At 35.8% G+C, this 22,777-nt stretch overlaps 1 protein-coding gene across 1 annotated transcript; it reads right to left on the bottom strand.

Annotated features, from left to right (window-relative positions):
• Positions 1-4,307: 4,307 nt before the first annotated feature.
• On the bottom strand, positions 4,308-18,691 carry LOC132556575 (uncharacterized). Its single transcript, XM_060220988.1, has 13 exons — positions 18,661-18,691; positions 14,935-14,997; positions 14,517-14,733; positions 13,420-13,601; positions 12,002-12,189; positions 11,478-11,643; positions 11,049-11,081; positions 10,019-10,177; positions 9,528-9,719; positions 8,396-8,515; positions 7,771-7,977; positions 7,062-7,156; positions 4,308-5,945 (listed from the first exon to the last, which is right to left on the bottom strand). The coding sequence occupies exons 1-13, from the start codon at positions 18,689-18,691 to the stop codon at positions 4,308-4,310; spliced, it is 3,291 nt and encodes a 1,096-aa protein (XP_060076971.1).
• Between the last annotated feature and the right edge of the window lie 4,086 nt (positions 18,692-22,777).

The raw sequence follows: 22,777 nt of genomic DNA, 5'->3' as shown, positions 1-22,777 counted from the left end.
TACTGGGTTGTCATCACTCTACAATGTCTAACCTAGGTCAGTTGTACTGGGTTGTCATCACTCTACAATGTCTAACCTAGGTCAGTTGTACTGGGTTGTCATCACTCTACAACGTCTAACCTAGGTCAGTTGTACTGGGTTGTCCTTACTCCACAATGCCCAGTCTAGGTCAGTTGTACTGGGTTGTCATCACTCCACAATGCCCAGTCTAGGTCAGTTGTACTTGGTTGTCATCACTCCACAATGCCCAGTCTAGGTCAGTTGTACTGGGTTGTCCTCACTCCACAATACCCAGTCTTGGTCAGTTGTACTGGGTTGTCCTCACTTCACAATACCTAGTCTAGATCAGTTGTACTGGGTTGTCCTCACTTCACAATACCTAGTCTAGGTCAGTTGTACTTGGTTGTCCTCACTCCACAATACATAGTCTTGGTCAGTTGTACTGGGTTGTCCTCACTTCACAATACCTAGTCTTGGTCAGTTGTACTGGGTTGTCCTCACTTCACAATACCCAGTCTTGGTCAGTTGTACTGGGTTGTCCTCACTTCACAATACCTAGTCTAGGTCAGTTGTACTGGGTTGTCCTCACTTCACAATACCTAGTCTAGGTCAGTTGTACTGGGTTGTCCTCACTTCACAATACCCAGTTTAGGTCAGTTGTACTGGGTTGTCATTACTCAACAAAATCTAACCTAGGTCAGATGTACTGGGTTGTCATCACTCTACAAAGTCTAACCTAGGTCAGTTGTACTGGGTTGTCCTCACTCAACAAAGTCTAACCTAGGTCAGTTGTACTGGGTTGTCATCAGTCTACAAAGTCTAACCTAGGTCAGTTGTACTGGGTTGTCATCACTCTACAATGTCTAACCTAGGTCAGTTGTACTGGGTTGTCATCACTCTACAATGTCTAACCTAGGTCAGTTGTACTGGGTTGTCCTCACTCAACAAAATCTAACCTAGGTCAGTTGTACTGGGTTGTCATCACTCTACAACGTCTAACCTAGGTCAGTTGCACTGGGTTGTAAAGATTAACTTTTATTGGCTTATAATGATGTCACTAAATGTCGCTAAACATGACTGATGGTTTGATCAGTTAACTTGGACAATGAACCAGTTATACTGGAAGACTTTAAGTTGATGGAACAAGTTATAAAATGATGACTTCAAACCTTGACTTGATGATGAATCAGTTCAAAAAATGAACCAACTTCATTGACTAATTAATGACTGTGAACTATGCTCAATGTCTCTTGATTCCAGACTGAACTCAACGAGAAATGACCCTGAGCTATGCTCAACAACAACAACTGACTCTTAACCAAACTCAACAACAAATAATTATGAACTAAACTCAACGTCGAATGACTCTGGACCAAATTCAAAGACTGATGACTGAGCTATGCTCAATGACCCTTGATATGAACCAAACTCAACAACAAATGATTCTGAACCAAACTAAACGACTAATGACATTGTACCAGGCTCTATGATTATTGAGACTGATTAGCAGATATATAGAAACAGACTAATAAGGTAAGGCTTTGGTGATAGAGAACAAAGTCTAAGGTAATCAAGGCTCTACAGTGCTGTCATTGGTTAAGACACTAATTGTAACATGAATCTATACACTATACTGGTGTACAGTTAAAATCATCACTACACAACAGAACAGTGTAGAATACATCCTTATGGTGTACAGTCAACACCATCACTACATAACAGAACAGTGTAGAATACATCCTTATGGTGTACAGTTAACACCATCACTACACAACAGAACAGTGTAGAATACATCCTTATGGTGTACAGTTAAAATCATCACTACACAACAGAACAGTGTAGAATACATCCTTATGGTGTACAGTCAACACCATCACTACACAACAGAACAGTGTAGAATAATCCTTATGGTGTACAGTCAACACCATCACTACATAACAGAACAGTGTAGAATACATCCTTATGGTGTACAGTTAACACCATCACTACACAACAGAACAGTGTAGAATAATCCTTATGGTGTACAGTCAACACCATCACTACACAACAGAACAGTGTAGAATAATCCTTATGGTGTACAGTCAACACATCACTACACAACAGAACAGTGTAGAATACATCCTTATGGTGTACAGTCAACACCATCACTACACAACAGAACAGTGTAGAATACATCCTTATGGTGTACAGTCAACACCATCACTACACAACAGAACCATGTAGAATAATCCTTATGGTGTACAGTTAACACCATCACTACACAACAGAACCATGTAGAATAATCCTTATGGTGTACAGTCAACACCATCACTACACAACAGAACAGTGTAGAATACATCCTTATGGTGTACAGTCAACACCATCACTACACAACAGAACAGTGTAGAATACATCCTTATGGTGTACAGTTAACACCATCACTACACAACAGAACCATGTAGAATAATCCTTGTATACATTTAAAACCATCACTTCACAACAGAACAGTGTAGAATACATCCTTATGGTGTACTGTCAACACCATCACAACAGAACAGTGTAGAATACATCCTTATGGTGTACTGTCAACACCATCACTACACAACAGAACAGTGTAGAATACATCCTTATGGTGTACTGTCAACACCATCACTACACAACAGAACAGTGTAGAATACATCCTTATGGTGTACTGTCAACACCATCACTACACAACAGAACAGTGTAGAATACATCCTTATGGTGTACAGTTAACACCATCACTACACAACAGAACCATGTAGAATAATCCTTGTATACATTTAAAACCATCACTTCACAACAGAACCATGTAGAATAATCCTTGTATACATTTAAAACCATCACTTCACAACAGAACAGCATAGAACACATCAATCTGGTGTATCATCAACACCATCACTACACACCAGAAACATGTAGAATACACCTTTCTTGTGTACAGTTAACACCATCACTACACAACGGAAACATGTAGAATACACCCTTCTTGTGTACAGTTAACACCATCACTACACAACGGAAACATGTAGAATACACCCTTCTTGTGTACAGTTAACACCATCACTACACAACGGAAACATGTAGAATACACCCTTCTTGTGTACAGTTAACACCATCACTACACAACGGAAACATGTAGAATACACCCTTCTTGTGTACAGTTAACACCATCACTACACAACGGAAACATGTAGAATACACCCTTCTTGTGTACAGTTAACACCATCACTACACACCAGAAACATGTAGAATACACCCTTCTTGTGTACAGTTAACACCATCACTACACAACGAAAAACATGTAGAATACACCCTTCTTGTGTACAGTTAACACCATCACTACACACCAGAAACATGTAGAATACACCCTTCTTGTGTACAGTTAAAACCATCACTACACAACGGAAACATGTAGAATACACCCTTCTTGTGTACAGTTAAAACCATCACTACACCATAAAACCAAGTAGAATACATCCACCTGGTGTATGTACATATATAATAAATTCACAGGGTCTATTTCTTGAGATAAAGTCTGTTAACCCTGTAAATAATGTCTATAAGAAATTTTTTTGCTGTCCAATCCAATCTGATATGTATCATCTATAAAATGTATGTGACACCATATCCTAAATAGTATGAAGACTAGGAAATATCTTCTAAAGTCATCGACTTCCAATATCATTAGATCTAATCAGTTTGGCAAAAATGTATTGAAACATGGTTATTTAAAAAAAAATGTAACAAACAGGAAGATAAATGTCCTTATTACAAGGTCATGTTGGATGTTGGTCAATATTGAATATATTATAGGTAACAATCAAATCTTCCATGTCATAGGAAACAATGCATTGTAATTTCATTTCAACAAACAGCACTTCTCAAACAACATCATTTGTAATATAAAATCTGACACAAAAATTATGCAGCTATACACTGTACAATACAGTGTTAAATATCAACATATAAACTTTTATATAGGCTTAAGTTTTCACATAGGTGAATTATACAGCGTGCAGTTTGGTACAAATATTACGACATCACTGTGTTCATCACTCACATTAAATGTAAAAAAAAACCATTAAAATCATTTTCAAATTACCACCTTTCAAAAAAAACAAAAAAACAAACAGGAATAATTCGCAGGAACTATACCAATTTCTGAAGTATGCTGAATTCCTCTCAATTTAATGTTACTGACACAAAGCACATGTGATTTTCCAGTTATCATGTCCCTATCACAATTTAAGATAGCATCCTCTTGGAATGAAAAGAAGCAACTTTTGGAATGATTCAAAACAAACTGATCAAGCATAACACTCATCTTCAGTTGATTCAGATCTGAGGTTAATACAGGGCTGCTGTCGAACATGTGACCTTGAACCTGAGCTATTAGAAGTGGTGACGGACACATGCATGTTTGGTATACTTTGTGGCAAGTTACGATTTCTTTGTTCAGAAACAGGAGGCATTTCTCTGGTAGGCGACTCACAGAATGCAGCATTAACACAGCCTGACGAAGTGTTAAACTCCTCCATCCCAACTAGGGTGTTACTGTCACCACAGAGTGCCTCTCGTGAACCAGGGTTCTCTTCAAACATCTGCCTAGACACTGGTTCCCTTGGAGACCAGGAATTCCGATTGGCCCTGTCCCGCTTTCCTGACTGAACATGATCCAGATCGCTGTCAAACAGGAATGGACGCAGTGCCTGAGAGCCTGCTACCTGGGAGATGTTTTCCAATGATTTGGCATACTGCCTATGTTTGGGCTGGATATTTCCAGACATGGCAGTAGCCTCCTGAATCACTCCTGCACTGCTGAAGTTACTGAGTGACTGGAAGCCTGGCCTAGAGAGGGAGGGGGGATCTGCTATGTTGGGCATGCTGGTATGATACTGACTGGGCCTCCCACCTGATTGTTCCCCAACATGAAGGGCCTGTACTGGACACGTCGCATCCCCTGGCTGTGGCCTTGTTTGCTTTTGAACATCTGACAATTTTAATTCTTTACCATTGTCAATATGGCTTGTTTGTACCTTTGCAGGTGAAGTTCTATTTTTATTATGATCATCACGCTTTGGTTTAGTCTGTGCTTTATTTAGTGGTTTATGAGATGAAGATGCTGAAGACTTAAATAAGTTTCGTCTAACATCATCACGTCTAACTGTCTGTCTGTCCCGAGGATGATCTTGAAAATGATGTTCTGCTCCTCTTTCTGTTAACAAGCTTTGTTGATGTCTGTTTGTTTGTCTGTTCCGATGAACTCTATCAGCCTGCCTCTCTGTTGATGTAGCATGACGTCTGTCTGTCCATCGTCTAGCTGATAAGTCTAACCCATGCTGTTCACTACGCCTCTCGGTAGACCGACCTTGATGAGAGTCTGTTTGTCTTTCTGTCTGGTTGTCCTTGTGATGTCTTTCTGTCTGGTTGTCCTTTTGATGTCTTTCTGTCTGGTTGTCCTTGTGATGTCTGTTTGTGTCCTGAGATGGGCCCTCTGCTTCGGGTATCAATCGCTGTCTGATAGGTAACTCTGATAGCCCCTCCTGCTCCTGTTGGATAGGAACCCTCCCATCTCTGCTCCTTGAAGGCAGATCTGTGGTCTCAGTTTCTGTGCCAGCATATCTTACTTGCCTTGGAGTAAGAGAATTCTCAAATGAAGACTCAGAACTGTAAGAAGTGCTGTAAGAGTGTGTGGCGCGAACCCTTGGAATAGGGGACGCATCTGAGCTATCATCAGTCAGGTGATGAATATGAGGTCCATCCCACTGCTCAGACTCACTGGAGTCAGAGGATGTGTTGGAGTTGTGACGACATTCTGTCGAGGACACAGCTTCCACTCCTTCAAAACATGTAGGAATGGCAGGTCCCATGGGAGCATTTACAGATTCCGAATATGGTGGAGGTTTTGGAAGCATCCAGTGACCTGGGCCAGGTGGGTCTAAACTCTGTAACATGGGAAGAGTTATAAATCAGACTTTAAAAGTCCAGCAACATGTTTACAAACTACAAACAATGTTTCTAATGGGATTTATATGAATTTTTTATTTTGGAAATTCTTCTACTGTGGTAATTTCCACTTGAGCTTAATTTCATGACAACAGACAATAAGTACACATACCTTCACATATCTAGTGTATTTACATCAACTTTTCTACCAATCCAAACCACACAGCTTTGGCCTGATAGTGCATACTAAAATTTGAGTGATGAGTCCGATGGACAAAAATGGAGTTACAAAGTTTTCTCTAAACCTCCTTGTATATAGGACCTGTTTGTATACAGGACTACTACAGTGAGGACAGAGAGTCTGCCAGACAGAAGTGAAATGCTTTTGCTACTCATAGTGGGGATTATACTAACACTACATTGAACAATTGATGCATAAACTACTTCTCACAAAACAAGAGGCCTAGTGGCTTTGATGGTCACCTGAGGTAAGTAATATCTGGGTGTTGAGAAGAAGATTTCGAAATATGAGTCATTTTGACTGCTTAAGACCCATGAGGGGGTTGGGACCACATAATTCAATATTTGGGTTTATATTTGGCTAGGGAAGATTTCTGCCAAAATTTCAATGAAATCGATTCTGGGGTTTTTGAGAAGAAGGTGAAAATGTTAAAAGTTTAGGGACATACGACGCTGGATAAAAGGCTATCACAATAGGTCACCATGAGGCTTTGTCTCAGATGACCTATAAAACCTGGTTACTTCCTTAACCTAGATAATTTAGTTAGTTTAGTCCTAACTGCTGACCTTGATTATGCCACAAAACTTAAAGAACACTTGATTTAGTTACAATCAATCTTTGTCTGATTTATAACTTAAACACTAAATGCTTTTTTTTATTTTTGTCTCCACAAAAAAAATAAATATACAAATAAATGTTGAAACTACATCTGTTTTTGACACAAGGTTTTCCTCCACAATAGCCAAGAAAAAAAAAAGCTTCAGGATGTTATGTTTGTTTTATATATCAAAAGCATACTAAGATCAATTTGACCTAGCAATGATTTCTACTTCCCAAAACAATAGAAATATAGTTGTTGGTGTGAGCCACTTACAATGTCCGGGTACATAGGTGGGGAACGTATCGCCTCCTCATATGCTGGGGGCAGGTCCTCTCCAATTACCCCCCGGTGTCGCCGCCGTCTCCGACCTTTCAATGAAACACAACCCATAAAAATTCACAAACTTGAAAAGCAAACACACTTTCATTTCTTTCCCTTGGATGACCAGACTCAAATATTCACATTTTTTACATGTTTTTTTTTTTTGTGTAGTTTCTGCTTGAAGAATCTGATCTGGTCATATTTGGTTATATTATAAAATTATTGTCTATCATGAAGTACACATTGATAAAGAGTTGGAGACATCTTACAATTTAAAAAAAAAGAGAATCTCATTCATTGTCTGGGTTGATTTATCAGGTCACATATCTCCGATACATTTTCTATGACAATAACTTATAATCAGTATTTTATTTCCTTCATTTCCTTTATTGGGTCATGATATTTTTTTAAACATGTTTGGTGTTGGTATCATGAATGAGGATGAAATAGGTTGGCAATTTAATGTAAGCAACAGATAATCAATAAAAGTTAATTAACTGGAATGTTTTGTGTATGATGGAGAAATGAATGCTTCAAAAGTTTTTTTTTTTCTGATCAGACCTCCCTGACCTCTTGGATTATGTCTTTTGTGACTAGGTTATTAATTCAGAGGAAACCATGTTACCAGTAAACTTCTGAAATATAGAGAGTATAAACTTACGTCCATGTGGGTGGGACAGATCTTCACTGATGGATGGAAGTCCCTCTGTGGCACGGCGGATCACTTCTCTCTGTGCACGGCGGTACCGCCTGACCAGCAGGAACAGTACAAACAATATAATGATGAGGAAGACAGAGATGACCACTGGAATGACCACACTGAAAGCCAGTGTCTGCTGATTGCTTTTCTGCCATGGGGACCCACTTCCTGTAACACAACATGGGGAATAACTCTATAAGCAATGAGGCATTAAGAAACATGAAGATATCCCAAGATCAGAGGGATCGTGGTAATCATCATTGTTCTATCTATGTTTTTTAAAAGTTGAATCATTTTTCTATTTTTCTCTTCTTTTTTTTCAGTTCTTATATCTAGATTACTTCAGAATTTAAAATGCCTCTTCTGAAATAATCTTTAATTGTTAAAATCCAAGATGATTGCCTTTCAGATATTTTTTTTCATTCTAATATGCCCAAAATTTTGGGATTATGGGGAATCTACATCTATATGAAATCTGAGAAAGATTCATCCAGTATTTCTCAAGAAATAGTGTTAACAGCTCTGTACTGATATCATCAATCTAACTATAGAGCTGCCTACATTATGTATCATATCATACAGTTACCTGAACACCCATATTGTTCATCCGAGTTGTCTCCACAGTGATCTATACCATCACATTTGTACGTTGAAGAAATGCAATAGCCATTGTTACAGCGCCATAGATTATTAGTGCCGCTACACACTACAAGTAAAAATCATTCTTCAGATATATTTCATGTATCTACCAACAGCTATCTAAACAAGTAATAAAAGTTTCATTCCCTGAAATCATTCTTAAAAGCCATTGCTGAACATTAGGAAAATCCTGATCTACAGTGCTGGAATAATGATTCAAATACTGTGGTGCAGAACAGTACAGTGTGGCATCAACTCTTGTATTCAAGTAGGAGACAGGTCAATCTCAAAGCCTGAGTGAAAAGGTCAATGGGAAAGATGAAAAATTCTTTACCAACAAAGGGCAATAACTACAAATGTAAATACAAATTAAGCATGAAAACATGTCAAAATAATAAAGGTGGCTTACAAAACCGTGATGCACAATTTGGAATTTCTCTTCCCTCAAAGCTATAACCCAGATACAAGGGATAACCAGTATGCAGTTTTAAGAAAACCTTTCATAACAATATAGCCAAACAGTTCCCTCTAAGACATGCCCCCCAGCCCCGTGAGGGGGTTAGCTCCATTATTTGTACAATTCTGAATCCTCATCATTTTGGGAAGCTAGCAGTCAGTCCAGCATGAGCAATATCCATTCCGTATATCAGGAGAAGAATCTGTTTTAACTAATTATCACTCTTTTTGGCTTTGCCCCTCAGTCCCGAGGGAGATCAGCCCTTCCATTTGTACAATTTTGAATTCCCACCTCTCCAGAAAGCTTACAACCCAGATGAGTGATATCTCAAGTCAACAGTTCTAGCGAAGAAGTCGTTTAGAGAAAATACAGCCAAATTCCCATTTTTTTTGCCTTTTTGTACATTTTATAATCAACACCTGAGGGCGCTTTCCCTCAAATTAGATTGAAATCCAATTGGTGGTTCAGAAAAGAAGATTACAGATCATGACACATTGTCTCCTCTTCAGAACATTATTCTAATTTCAAAGAAATGGGATCCAAATCTGGGAGATGTATGTCCAATCAAACTTTTGACAGGTTAAAAACAAGCTTGACAAGAATGCATCAACTTTCAACTTACACTTTTCCATGTTTAGAGAAACAAAGGAAAGTTGTACTTTATCCAGCCGTCCAAACTTTCCAAACAAGTGAATATAGAAACCTTCAGCGTGCTTGTACTGCCACTTGGTAATGGATTCCCCACTACGGATACGCGCCATGAACGTGCCCTTAGAGGACAAGCCACCATAAATCTCTATATAATCATCATAACCTGGAACAAAAATAAATGGTCAAAGAGTGCAAGGATTTGATAGTTCTTTTAAACATTAACACTGCATAAAAGTCAAAATTCAGAGTAACTTTTTTATAGAAGTTTAAAACTTGGAAAACTCAGGCAGTGGAAATTGCAATGTATTTAACTTTTATCACTGCAGTCCCTTTTTTAAATATTGATTTCTGACAATAATTTTGATATACGGACACCTTACCAGAGGATCAGAAGGAGATGAGGTTAAGCAGGGTGGCAGTATACCCTGATGTTGAAAACCCATACACATCTGTGGTACTTACCAGAGGATCCAATGGAGAATGCGAGGAGGTTAAGCAGGGTGTCAGTATACCCAGATGCAGTACGGACCACCCATACACAGTCATAGTACTTATAATTGATAGTAGTAGACGTGTCCAGTGAAAGTTTTCCTCCACCGCTGAATCTATACTCTCCACAATCTGAAATAAAAAAATACACTTCTGCAATGTTTAAGAACAATGATTTTTAACACACTCAATTTTACTCAGATTCCATGTATTCATCATCATTTTCAATAATGAATCCTATCCCTAGCAACTAAGTCATATTTTTTTTTACTAAGTTTGAATAAATTATTTTCCCAGTCTATTTATCTACTCTCCATAAAAGTCTAAAATAATGTTTCATTGGCATTTTTCTGAACTTATGTGATAAGTAATGCAGTTTCAACTGAGAAAGACCATGCAAGTTCTATTAACATTGTGTGCAACATCAAAATTTCCTTAAGTCTACATTTGCTCAGGCAAATGAAATATATTTTCCTCATCGGTCTGCAGCAGCACTTATACATCCTCATAATACAAAACAGCTGCTGAATGCTTTAATTATTTATTTAGCAAATATATACTGTTTTTAACAACAGTTTATTTGTTCGGTTTATTGTTCCATGAACAGCCAGGGTCATTTTGAGGCAGTCTTCTTGTTATAGCTGGTGGCTACCTCACTGAATGACATACAGAAGGCCGGTCACATGCAATCCAGAGCAATAAGGTGTAAAGTGTCTTGCCCAAGACACAACCATGTCAGCACAGGCCGTTCGACCCTCAGCTTTCTGAGAAACACAAACTGCCATGCGTAAGAAGCATTGAAGCATGCCTCTCAGACCTTCACTGGAGAGTAATGTAGATCAATGCTCCTAACTGACTATCAACAGGCAATGTCTAGAGATAGAAAGAGTCGTGTAGACTAAAAACCATTAACCAAACAACCAACAAACTCTGTCTCTATTCAAATTGATATCTGAAATGAAAGAGCAGTCTGATGTCACCAGTATCGTATGGAAATACTTACTTGTTGATGGAACAGGTTTATATTCTACATCAGCTGAAAAGTCAACAAGCAAGCACTTAAGAATTTTTAAGAAATTGAATTTGTTTTCTCTTTCATGGTTAATGTTTCTTTTATTGTCTAATTTCTATAAAGTATATCAGACAAATATTAAACAATACATAATGTTCCAAAGGTTTCAATTATAAATGAATTATGTTCACAATTGATAAATTCCACCTGAATTTGACACAAAATATTGAAAATGTCATTCCTTACAACCTGAGTCATTCTAATATTAATCAAATTTAACATAACCTTAGTCATTTGAATTTTAACCAACACGAAATATAATTGACAAAGCCATTTCTTATAACCTAGGCCATTTGAATTCTTTTTTGTCATAGTTTAGTTTCACTGAACAAGGACGGTTAAAACTCTATATCTACTTACAGTTGATATACTTATATCTGACTCTGAAGCCCATATTAGACCTCAGCACTCCATGTTGATACTCATATCCAGTGTCAAACACAATTTTAACTCTATGTGAATCTGCCATGATTACTGGTCGATCATCAATATATCTGTACAAGGCCTCTGAATTTCCCCACTCAACCTGTGGTAGACAGAATGCTAGCTATGTATTGAACATAATTACAATATCATAAAACCATGGCCTGTCAAATCATAAAACATGCATTATTTATCAGTTTATATATTCATACCTATCAGATAAAGTAAGTCTTGACAAAGATCTGAAACTTGGAATAGCCTAAGAGGATAACTCTGTCAGTGAGATATGTATCATAATATTTATAGTACAAACACTCCTCTGTTAGGGGAAGCTCAAGTTCTCTTTGGTTCCTCAATATACACACTATGTCAGACAGTGTGATATATGTCTAGTGTTGGAGTCAAATGAAACCTTGGCTATGGTAGGAGATATCAGAGTGTATTTAAGGGTAAATACATACAAACACTCCACTAGTGGGTGATATATCCCAGTCTGTAAAGATGAGGTAGACAAAGTCGTTATGATTGATACTCTCAATGATGTAGCTGTAATATTCGGAGTTCAATGAGTAGAGGTCCGGGAAGAATGGTGAAGATATTTCCCCTGATGTAGACATATCACTTGCCCCTCCATAGTGTTCTTCTTTAGCTAGAAGAAATAATAAAACAGAAATATAGTTCACATGTTTCTACACAATCAGATAATAATTCACAAACTGATGGAAATTTGTTAATTACAGCAGTTTAAGATATTTATAAAGCTAAAATTACAATTCAAATGTTATCATATTGCAGAGTTGTATACTCACCATATATGGTGAAGCTGTATACTAAACCTGTATGGTATAGTAAAGCTGTATACTCACCTTATATATTAAAGCTGTATACTCACCTTATATAGTGCAGCTGTATACTCACCTGGTTTTGTATAGTTCAGCTGTATACTCACCTTGTTTTGTATAATTCAGTTGTATACTCATCTTTTTTGGTATAGCCCAGCTGTATACTCACCTTGTTTGGTATAGTTCAGCTGTATACTCACCTTGTATGGAATAGTGCTGCTGTATACTCACCTTGTTTGGTATAGTTCAGCTGTATACTCACCTTGTATGGTATAGTGCAGCTGTATACTCACCTTGTATGTTATAGTGCAGCTGTATACTCACCTTGTATGGTATAGTTCAGCTGTATACTCACCTTGTTTGGTATAATGCAGCTGTATACTCACCTTGTTTGGTATAATGCAGCTGTATACTCACCTTGTTTGGTATAGTTCAGCTGTATACTCACCTTGTTTGGTATAATGCAGCTGTATACTCACCTTGTTTGGTATAATGCAGCTGTATACTCACTTTGTTTGGTATAGTTCAGCTGTATACTCACCTTGTTTGGTATAATGCAGCTGTATACTCACCTTGTTTGGTATAGTTCAGCTGTATACTCACCTTGTTTGGTATAATGCAGCTGTATACTCACCTTGTTTGGTATAATGCAGCTGTATACTCACTTTGTTTGGTATAGTTCAGCTGTATACTCACCTTGTTTGGTATAATGCAGCTGTATACTCACCTTGTTTGGTATAGTTCATCTGTATACTCACCTTGTTTGGTATAATGCAGCTGTATACTCACCTTGTTTGGTATAGTTCAGCTGTATACTCACCTTGTTTGGTATAGTGGGTAAGTATACACACCTTGTTTGGTATAGTTCAGCTGTATACTCACCTTGTTTGGTATAATGCAGCTGTATACTCACCTTGTTTGGTATAATGCAGCTGTATACTCACCTTGTTTGGTATAGTGGGTAAGTATACACACCTTGTATGGTATAGTGCAGCTGTATACTCACCTTGTATGGAATAGTGCAGCTGTATACTCACCTTGTATGGAATAGTGCAGCTGTATAGTCCTGTTGAGGGGTACACTGCCATGACAGAATCCTATAAATACGACACTTGACTCTGACACAAAGGGTAGATTCCAACTGGTGCTGGAACTATCCTTATAAAAGCTCATTGTCTGATTTTTGTAAAACTGGTCAAAAATATACAGGTACTGACATCTGGAATGAAAATATGACATGTAAAGGGTTTTGCATGAGTTTCCATTTGAGATATGATTTATGAAAATGTAATGGCAGTGAGCCAAATTCTGTAAACGGTAATCATGTTTTAGCACTTTCCACAAATACTGTAAAACAGTAGTACTATTTCAGCACTTTTTTAAGAAAAAAAAAACTCTAAACAGTTATCGATATTCTAGCACTTTTCACTCTAACTGTAAATGGGTATCAATATTCAAGCAATTTTCACATATATTGTAAACAGTTATTATATTCTAGCACTTTTCCACATGAAAGATATTGCACTAAAGGATTATCGCACAAATTGCAGTTTCTGTATGTCATTAGTAAATCAATTAATGTGAATATTTTCAAGATATCCAAGATGAAAATGACAATCAGGATTAAAACAAAAATCAGGGGTGGGCTTATCAGAGAAAAAAAGAATAAATATGAATGGCTTTATTAAAAGACAAAGGGATAGATATGCTTTGGCATATTAAAAGGCAATAGAAAAGCTATGTCAAGGTTTATTACATGACAAAGGAATATATATGGATATATTACAAGACAATGGAATAAATATGTTAGAGCTTATTCCATCAAAACAAAAAATATATATGTATGGGTGTATTACAGGATAATGGAATAGATATGTATGGGTGTATTACATGACAAAGGAATAGACATACATGGGCAAATTACAGGACAATGGAATAGATATGTATGGGTTTATTACCATGGAAGCAATTATTACTAAAAATATACAGTAAGTTCCATATGGTTCTGAAAGATCAGTTTTTTATAACACACATTTGATTTTCTTCTGTCCATACCATTACTAATTATTATAGCAGGATGTCTACAGTATGCTATTTTCCACATTAAGAATACTTCAGAACAAAATGTACCTACCCTGAAGGACAGGACTTGCCAGTATCATCGTAGTTTCTGTTGCAGCCCAATAGACTGAAATCTTTTCCATAGGGCTCTACCTTGATCCTACAGTGTGCACATGTATCAACTCTCATCACACATGGGTTCCATGCTGGGACAGTGTTTGGCCCCACCTCCAAAACCGCCCCTTGTCCCTCCTCCTTAATGCTCTTGTAGGTCGAGCCGACACAGATGTCTGATAAATCAATCACATTATGGTAAGACAAATTTTTTCTAAACAGAAGGAAGGTTTTTTGAGGAAAATATCTACATAGCCAGCCGAAAATGATCTGTTACTAGATGGCAGTATGATAAATATTCCATTACATCTCATGATGACAATCATAAGCGCACATGTAATAATTTCTTGATATTTGGCCTTATTTATGTAACCTACCTTTGATCTCCAGGTTACTTTGAGTACTGACTATGGCCTGATGTAGGATACAGAATCCCAATACTGAAAGTAACCAATAACATATATTATACATATAATTTTCTCTTTAATCAGAATCTAAAAACTAACAACATCTGTATCTAACAAAATTCCACAAAACCAACTTTGAGATAAGTCTATTAAAATCCAGATGAAGTTATTTTTTGTAATGTATAGTTGAACACCTAACTGATCTGCCCACAAACTTAAGGTCTTAGCCCTAAGGCTTGTTAATATCTTACATGTGACAAACTGTAAGGAAAGAGGAACTTCCCCCTAACCCTAAGGTTTGTTTATATATTAGATGTGACATAAGGTTTGTTTATATATTAGATGTGACATAAGGTTTGTTTATATATTAGATGTGACATAAGGTTTGTTTATACATTAGATGTGACATAAGGTTTGTTTATATATTAGATGTGACATAAGGTTTGTTTATATATTAGATGTGACAAATTGTAAGGAAAGAGTAACTTCCCCCAAACCATAAGGTTTTTTTATATATTAGATGTGACATAAGGTTTGTTTATATATTAGATGTGACAAATTGTAAGGAAAGAGTAACTTCCCCCAAACCATAAGGTTTGTTTATATATTAGATGTGACATAAGGTTTGTTTATATATTAGATGTGACATAAGGTTTGTTTATACATTAGATGTGACATAAGGTTTGTTTATATATTAGATGTGACATAAGGTTTGTTTATACATTAGATGTGACATAAGGTTTGTTTATATATTAGATGTGACATAAGGTTTGTTTTTATATTAGATGTGACAAATTGTAAGGAAAGAGTAACTTCCCCCAAACCATAAGGTTTGTTTATATATTAGATGTGACATAAGGTTTGTTTATATATTAGATGTGACATAAGGTTTGTTTATACATTAGATGTGACATAAGGTTTGTTTATACATTAGATGTGACATAAGGTTTGTTTATACATTAGATGTGACATAGGGTTTGTTTATATATCAGATGTGACAAACTGTAAGGAAAGAGTAGCTTCCCCTAACCATAAGGTTTGTTTATATATTAGATGTGACATAAGGTTTGTTTATATATTAGATGTGACATAAGGTTTGTTTATATATCAGATGTGACAAATTGTAAGGAAAGAGTAACTTCCCCTTAGCCCTAAGGTTTGTTTATATATTAGATGTGACATAAGGTTTGTTTATATATTAGATGTGACATAAGGTTTGTTTATATATTAGATGTGACATAAGGTTTGTTTATACATTAGATGTGACATAAGGTTTGTTTATATATTAGATGTGACATAAGGTTTGTTTTTATATTATATGTTACTAATTGTATGGAAAGAGTAACTTCACCCTATCCATAAGGTTTGTTTATATATTAGATGTGACATAAGGTTTGTTTATATATTAGATGTGACATAAGGTTTGTTTATACATTAGATGTGACATAAGGTTTGTTTATACATTAGATGTGACATAAGGTTTGTTTATACATTAGATGTGACATAAGGTTTGTTTATACATTAGATGTGACATAAGGTTTGTTTATATATTAGATGTGACATAAGGTTTGTTTATATATTAGATGTGACATAAGGTTTGTTTATATATTAGATGTGACATAAGGTTTGTTTATATATTAGATGTGACATAAGGTTTGTTTATATATCAGATGTGACAAACTGTAAGGAAAGGGTAACTTCCCCTTAGCCCTAAGGTTTGTTTATATATTAGATGTGACAAACTGTAAGGAAAGGGTAACTTCCCCTTAGCCCTAAGGTTTGTTTATATATTAGATGTGACAAATTGTAAGGAAAGAGTAACTTCCCCTTTGCCCTAAGGTTTGTTTTTTATATTAGATGTGACATAGGTTTGTTTATATATTAGATGTGACATAAGGTTTGTTTATATATTAGATGTGACATAAGGTTTGTTTATATATTAGATGTGACATAAGGTTTGTTTATATATCAGATGTGACAAATTGTAAGGAAAGAGTAACTTCCCCTTAGCCCTAAGGTTTGTTTATATATTAGATGTGACATAAGGTTTGTTTATATATTAGATGTGACAAACTGTAAGGAAAGGGTAACTTCCCCTTAGCCCTAAGGTTTGTTTATATATTAGATGTGACAAACTGTAAGGAAAGAGTAACTTCTCCCTAACCATAAGGTTTGTTTATATATTAGATGTGACAAACTGTAAGGAAAGGGTAACTTCCCCTTAGCCCTAAGGTTTGTTTATATATTAGATGTGACAAATTGTAAGGAAAGAGTAACTTCCCCTTAGCCCTAAGGTTTGTTTATATATTAGATGTGACATAAGGTTTGTTTATATATTAGATGTAACATAAGGTTTGTTTATATATTAGATGTGACGTAAGGTTTGTTTATATATTAGATGTGACATAGGGTTTGTTTATATATCAGATGTGACAAACTGTAAGGAAAGAGTAGCTTCCCCTAACCATAAGGTTTGTTTATATATTAGATGTGACATAAGGTTTGTTTATATATTAGATGTGACATAAGGTTTGTTTATATATCAGATGTGACAAATTGTAAGGAAAGAGTAACTTCCCCTTAGCCCTAAGGTTTGTTTATATATTAGATGTGACATAAGGTTTGTTTATATATTAGATGTGACATAAGGTTTGTTTATATATTAGATGTGACAAACTGTAAGGAAAGAGTAACTTCCCCCTAACCATAAGGTTTGTTTATATATTAGATGTGACATAAGGTTTGTTTATATATTAGATGTGACAAATTGTAAGGAAAGAGTAACTTCCCCTTAGCCCTAAGGTTTGTTTATATATTAGATGTGACATAAGGTTTGTTTATATATTAGATGTGACATAAGGTTTGTTTATATATTAGATGTGACATAAGGTTTGTTTATATATCAGATGTGACAAACTGTAAGGAAAGAGTAACTTCCCCTTAGCCCTAAGGTTTGTTTATATATTAGATGTGACAAATTGTAAGGAAAGAGTAACTTCCCCTTAGCCCTAAGTTTGTTTATATATTAGATGTGACAAATTGTAAGGAAAGAGTAACTTCCCCTAACCATAAGGTTTGTTTATACATTAGATGTGACATAAGGTTTGTTTATATATTAGATGTGACATAAGGTTTGTTTATATATTAGATGTGACATAAGGTTTGTTTATATATTAGATGTGACATAAGGTTTGTTTATATATCAGATGTGACAAACTGTAAGGAAAGGGTAACTTCCCCTTAGCCCTAAGGTTTGTTTATATATTAGATGTGACAAATTGTAAGGAAAGAGTAACTTCCCCTAACCATAAGGTTTGTTTATACATTAGATGTGACATAAGGTTTGTTTATATATTAGATGTGACATAAGGTTTGTTTATATATCAGATGTGACAAACTGTAAGGAAAGAGGAACTTCCCCCAACCCTAAGGTTTTTTGTATACTAGATGCTAAGGTTTGTTTATATACTAGATGCTGACAAAATGCTACCTGTATAAGAATTAGTTTCAAGTTATGTTTATATACTTTACAGTATACAGCATAAACTGTTGAAATAAGAGTGAATTTTCACCGACACGTCTAAAAAATTCATTCTCTCAGTCTGTGTGACCCAGCACCACAGTCATTAGACCTGTATAGAAACTGAGCATATATACTTGTAAGTATATAGTGACATGCATATACAGTATACTTACCAAAGGATGCTAGTTGGAGGTGAGGGCCCATACTACGTGGTCTGTATATGCACCTGGCCTAACTTGTTATCTGTGATTTTGGCTGCAAGGATTTTGAAATGAATAGGAAATAAATTCCGGTTATAAAAATACAAATAACAAATATCTTATTTCAACAAGAAATATTCAAATCAGATTCAATATTAGTTTTTTTTGGTACAATAAATGTATATCGCATAAATTGTCTCAGGTGTATTACGACTACAGTCTACAATTACTTGGCAGGTTAACCTAGATATATACACCTTACTTCCTTACTTACCTTTCTATCATCTACCTAATACAGAGTTATCATGTAAGTTATAATATTGTATTCACAATTTTCTGGGTCTGGATTTATTTTGAAGAAGCTCTCATATTGTGTGTCATTGATACCAAGCAATATACACACACAATCTGACACTAAATTTATCTTAGGTGCAAGCTTGAATACTGAGAGATAAGCAAGGCCCCGATGGTTGGACTATATATCCTTCTGGTTTAATTATGATCCATTTTGTCCTTGAAGTTTGGACTGATAACATCTTGTTGCATTCTGACCATCTTTGCTTCATAATGTTGTAACAAAATGTTCATTGACATTTGACCCTACTGATTTAGTTAAGTTTATTGTTGCTTTATGTCCTACCAACAGCCAGGATTATTTAAGAATAAGTCAGGTTTGGATGGTGGAGGAAAGCCAGAGTTCCTGGACAATAACCACTACCCGTACCTGGTGACTGTCCAACATAGGCCTCGAACCAACCACCCACAGGTCGAGAGCTAGTGATAAAGACTGTCAGACGCCTTGACCACTCAACCACTGCAACCCCTTCTGACCATGAATTTTTACTTTGTGACCTGGACCTTTTTTGGTCAATTGATTCTGTTTGATTTTGACCAACTTTACTCCATAACATTATTACAAAATATTCATCAAAGAAATGCTACAAAATTTAACCTTGGCCTTTGACCCATGACCTTGAACTTTCTCATCCAGTGACAATGACATTAGGTCAGTCTTTTTTACTTCTGACAATGTTTCTTCATTATGTCATAACAAAATTATTATGGGTGAAAAGATACAAAATTTAACACTGACCTACAAACCCAATTAACTTGACCATTGACCATGCACATTATGTATTTCAGAACTTCAAAATATGACAAAATTTTGCAAGATAATGAATTTCTGAACCGATGACCACCAGGCAGTGATTACTATAGGGTGCCCATTTATACAATGCAGGACCTAATTACATGTAAAGATTTGTCTCTGAAGTTTTTGTTGTATATCATACTTTATCATGTAAAGATGTTGAGAAAGAACATTTAGTTTGGGTAAAAACAATATGGAAAACATTTCATTGTAAATAAGAAATGTAGTTCTTGTGTATATAATGCAAATCCTGTTTATTTATGTGTGAAATAACCTTGCAACAGTGAAAGTAATAAAATTGACAATGTTATCAAATCTCGTGTTTAGATAAGTAGCTGATCTGTAAGCAGTAACAAAGCACACCCAAACACATGGTCTGCTGGCTGACTTAATCTAGGGAACAATTTCCAGACCAAGTCTCAGGTGACATGTCAAAACATCCTGTCTAGTACCCCAATCAAGTCTAGAGTGACATGTGAGGACATCCTCTCTAGTACCCCACATCAAGTCTAGAGTGACATGTGAGGACATCCTGTCTAGTGCCCCACATCAAGTCTAGAGTGACATGTCAGAGCATCTTGTCTAGTGCCACACATCAAGTCTCGGGTGACATGTCAGAACATTCACTCTAGTACACCACATCAAGTTAAGGGTGACATGTCAGAGCATCTTATCTAGTGCCCCACATCAAGTTAAGGGTGACATGTCAAAACATCCTGTCTAGTACACCACATCAAGTTAAGGGTGACATGTCAGAACATCCTGTCTAGTGCCCCACATCAAGTCTGGGTGACATGTGAGGACATCCTGTCTAGTGCCCCACATCAAGTCTAGGGTGACATGTCAGAACATCCTCTCTAGTGCCCCACATCAAGTCTGTGTAGGGTGACATCTGAGGACACTAGTACCCAAGAAAATGTCTCGGGTGACATATGAGGTCATCCTGTCTAGTAACCAGGACAATGTGTAGGGTGACATTTGAGGACACTAGTACCCAAGAAAATTTCTCGGGTGACATATGAGGTCATCCTGTCTAACAACCAGTATGGTAAACGCAATGTCTGTTAGTTGAGGTTGGGATAGCAGAATATCGTGTTTACTAGGAGAGGTCAGGACAAACAACATGTCTGCTGTGAATGGTTAGAGCAAACAAACCCCATGTCTACTGTACTTATGAGTGGTTAGAAAACATTGTCTTGGTGAATATAACAGGTGCACCTCAGATGTGTTCCTTGTTAAACTGTTACCAAGGTACTTTAAAAGTGTAAGTGTGATTTCTATAGGTAGGTTAATCATTATTACAACCAGACTATTTTTCCATGTAACAGCACACATCAGACATTTTGTCGATAAAAGTCTGATCTCAGGTAACCCATACATCTCCAATGTAAACATGGGTATGACTGTTAGCACTAATCCATCCTGTAACAAGCTGGGTAACTGGGGTTTGAATTGTATTGCATGTTCTTCGGTATATCGTATCATGTGGGGCCGGATATGGGCTCAATTCCCTATTGGATTTACATTGTATTTCATGACATGGTCAAAATTCTCAAAAAATATATCGTAGTTTACTCCTAAATATTTCCATCCCAGTTGATCACTTTTTTTCACAAAATAAGAAAAAAAAAATTCTTTTTAAAATTGGTGGAAAAAAACCTGTATACTAAGTTCCCAGACAATTATGTTGATATTCAGACATTTTTATTGTCATATTCATTGCCTAAAATATTAAATAAACCTGTTAAAAACAAAGTTCAGTTTTGCTTTTCTTCTTTTTGAAACAAATATGTTATAATATATTCTGTAGTATGTATATACATTGACATAACATATCAATGTTATCTTCAATGTGTTAAGTAGGTTTAATTAATCAGATCTTATCCTTGGGTATCCTTCTTTTGCTCAGTCTGATCATTAAAACAACGTAAAATACAAAATCGCCTGCCTAATATAATGTACAATATACCCTTCATCTGACTCTTCTTAATCAACAATATTGCATACCCTACTAAGAAAAATTCTTATATTTTTTGAAGGATATATTTTCGTTGAATTCATGGGTTCTGTAAATACAGGAATTGATACACTGATAAAAGTTTAAATGGATACTAGTACCAGTGAATTTTGTGATTGATATTAATCCTCAAAATAATGAGCTAATGAATATGTATACTTTTTGAATACCACAAAAATTTAGCCCCTCAAAAAGGTATGATTTTACCAGTATTTACTCAATAAATTCTTAATCTGCATCTGTGAAAGAATTATTGTTCAACATATAGGTAGGTACATGTTGCCTGAAATTTATGCAAAATTAAAACACAACACAAAAGTAAAAATTTCTTTATGAAATGTTGGAGACAGCTTGTGGTTTCTGTGGTAGCTCTATACATGGTGATGACAGTTGTAGAAAAGAAGGACAGAAACATGTCATTCTCCATCCATTTTACTCAGCTGTTGTGCAGTATTATCTTTGGGTTTCAACTTTAAATCAATAGTACATTCCCAGGTATATGTGAAATTCCTGTTGGTGTTATACCAGCTAATTAGTTTGGATATCATTTTTCAATGACTTATTTTTTTTCTACAACTGTCATCATGTAATAGCATGTATCATATCTGATGAATTTTTAAAAATCTTTCTATTCATTGCAATACTGACTATAACCCCTATTTATCAGCATGAAATTTAAACACATATCAAGACTCACAAATGAACATGTTTCATGTAAACAAACCAAGAAAGAAAATTTCACACAAGGCAATATGTTGTTAGAGCAACTTTAGTTCGAACCCCAATGTGTAAAGCCAGTGCAAGTTTGGTTATATAGCACTAGTTCAGCAATTTCATGACAATCTGACAATGTATGTATGCAATTAGTTTCATGCTCAATGTGACTCGGTGTAAAGGTATCTTAATGAATTAAATTTGTATGT

This window comes from Ylistrum balloti, unplaced genomic scaffold (assembly GCF_031769215.1).
Source record: "Ylistrum balloti isolate Yb309-2 unplaced genomic scaffold, AGI_CSIRO_Ybal_v1 Utg370580, whole genome shotgun sequence".
NCBI lineage: Eukaryota > Metazoa > Mollusca > Bivalvia > Pectinida > Pectinidae > Ylistrum > Ylistrum balloti.
Note: the sequence above shows the minus strand (reverse complement) of the source record. Positions and strands in the feature narration are given on the sequence as shown.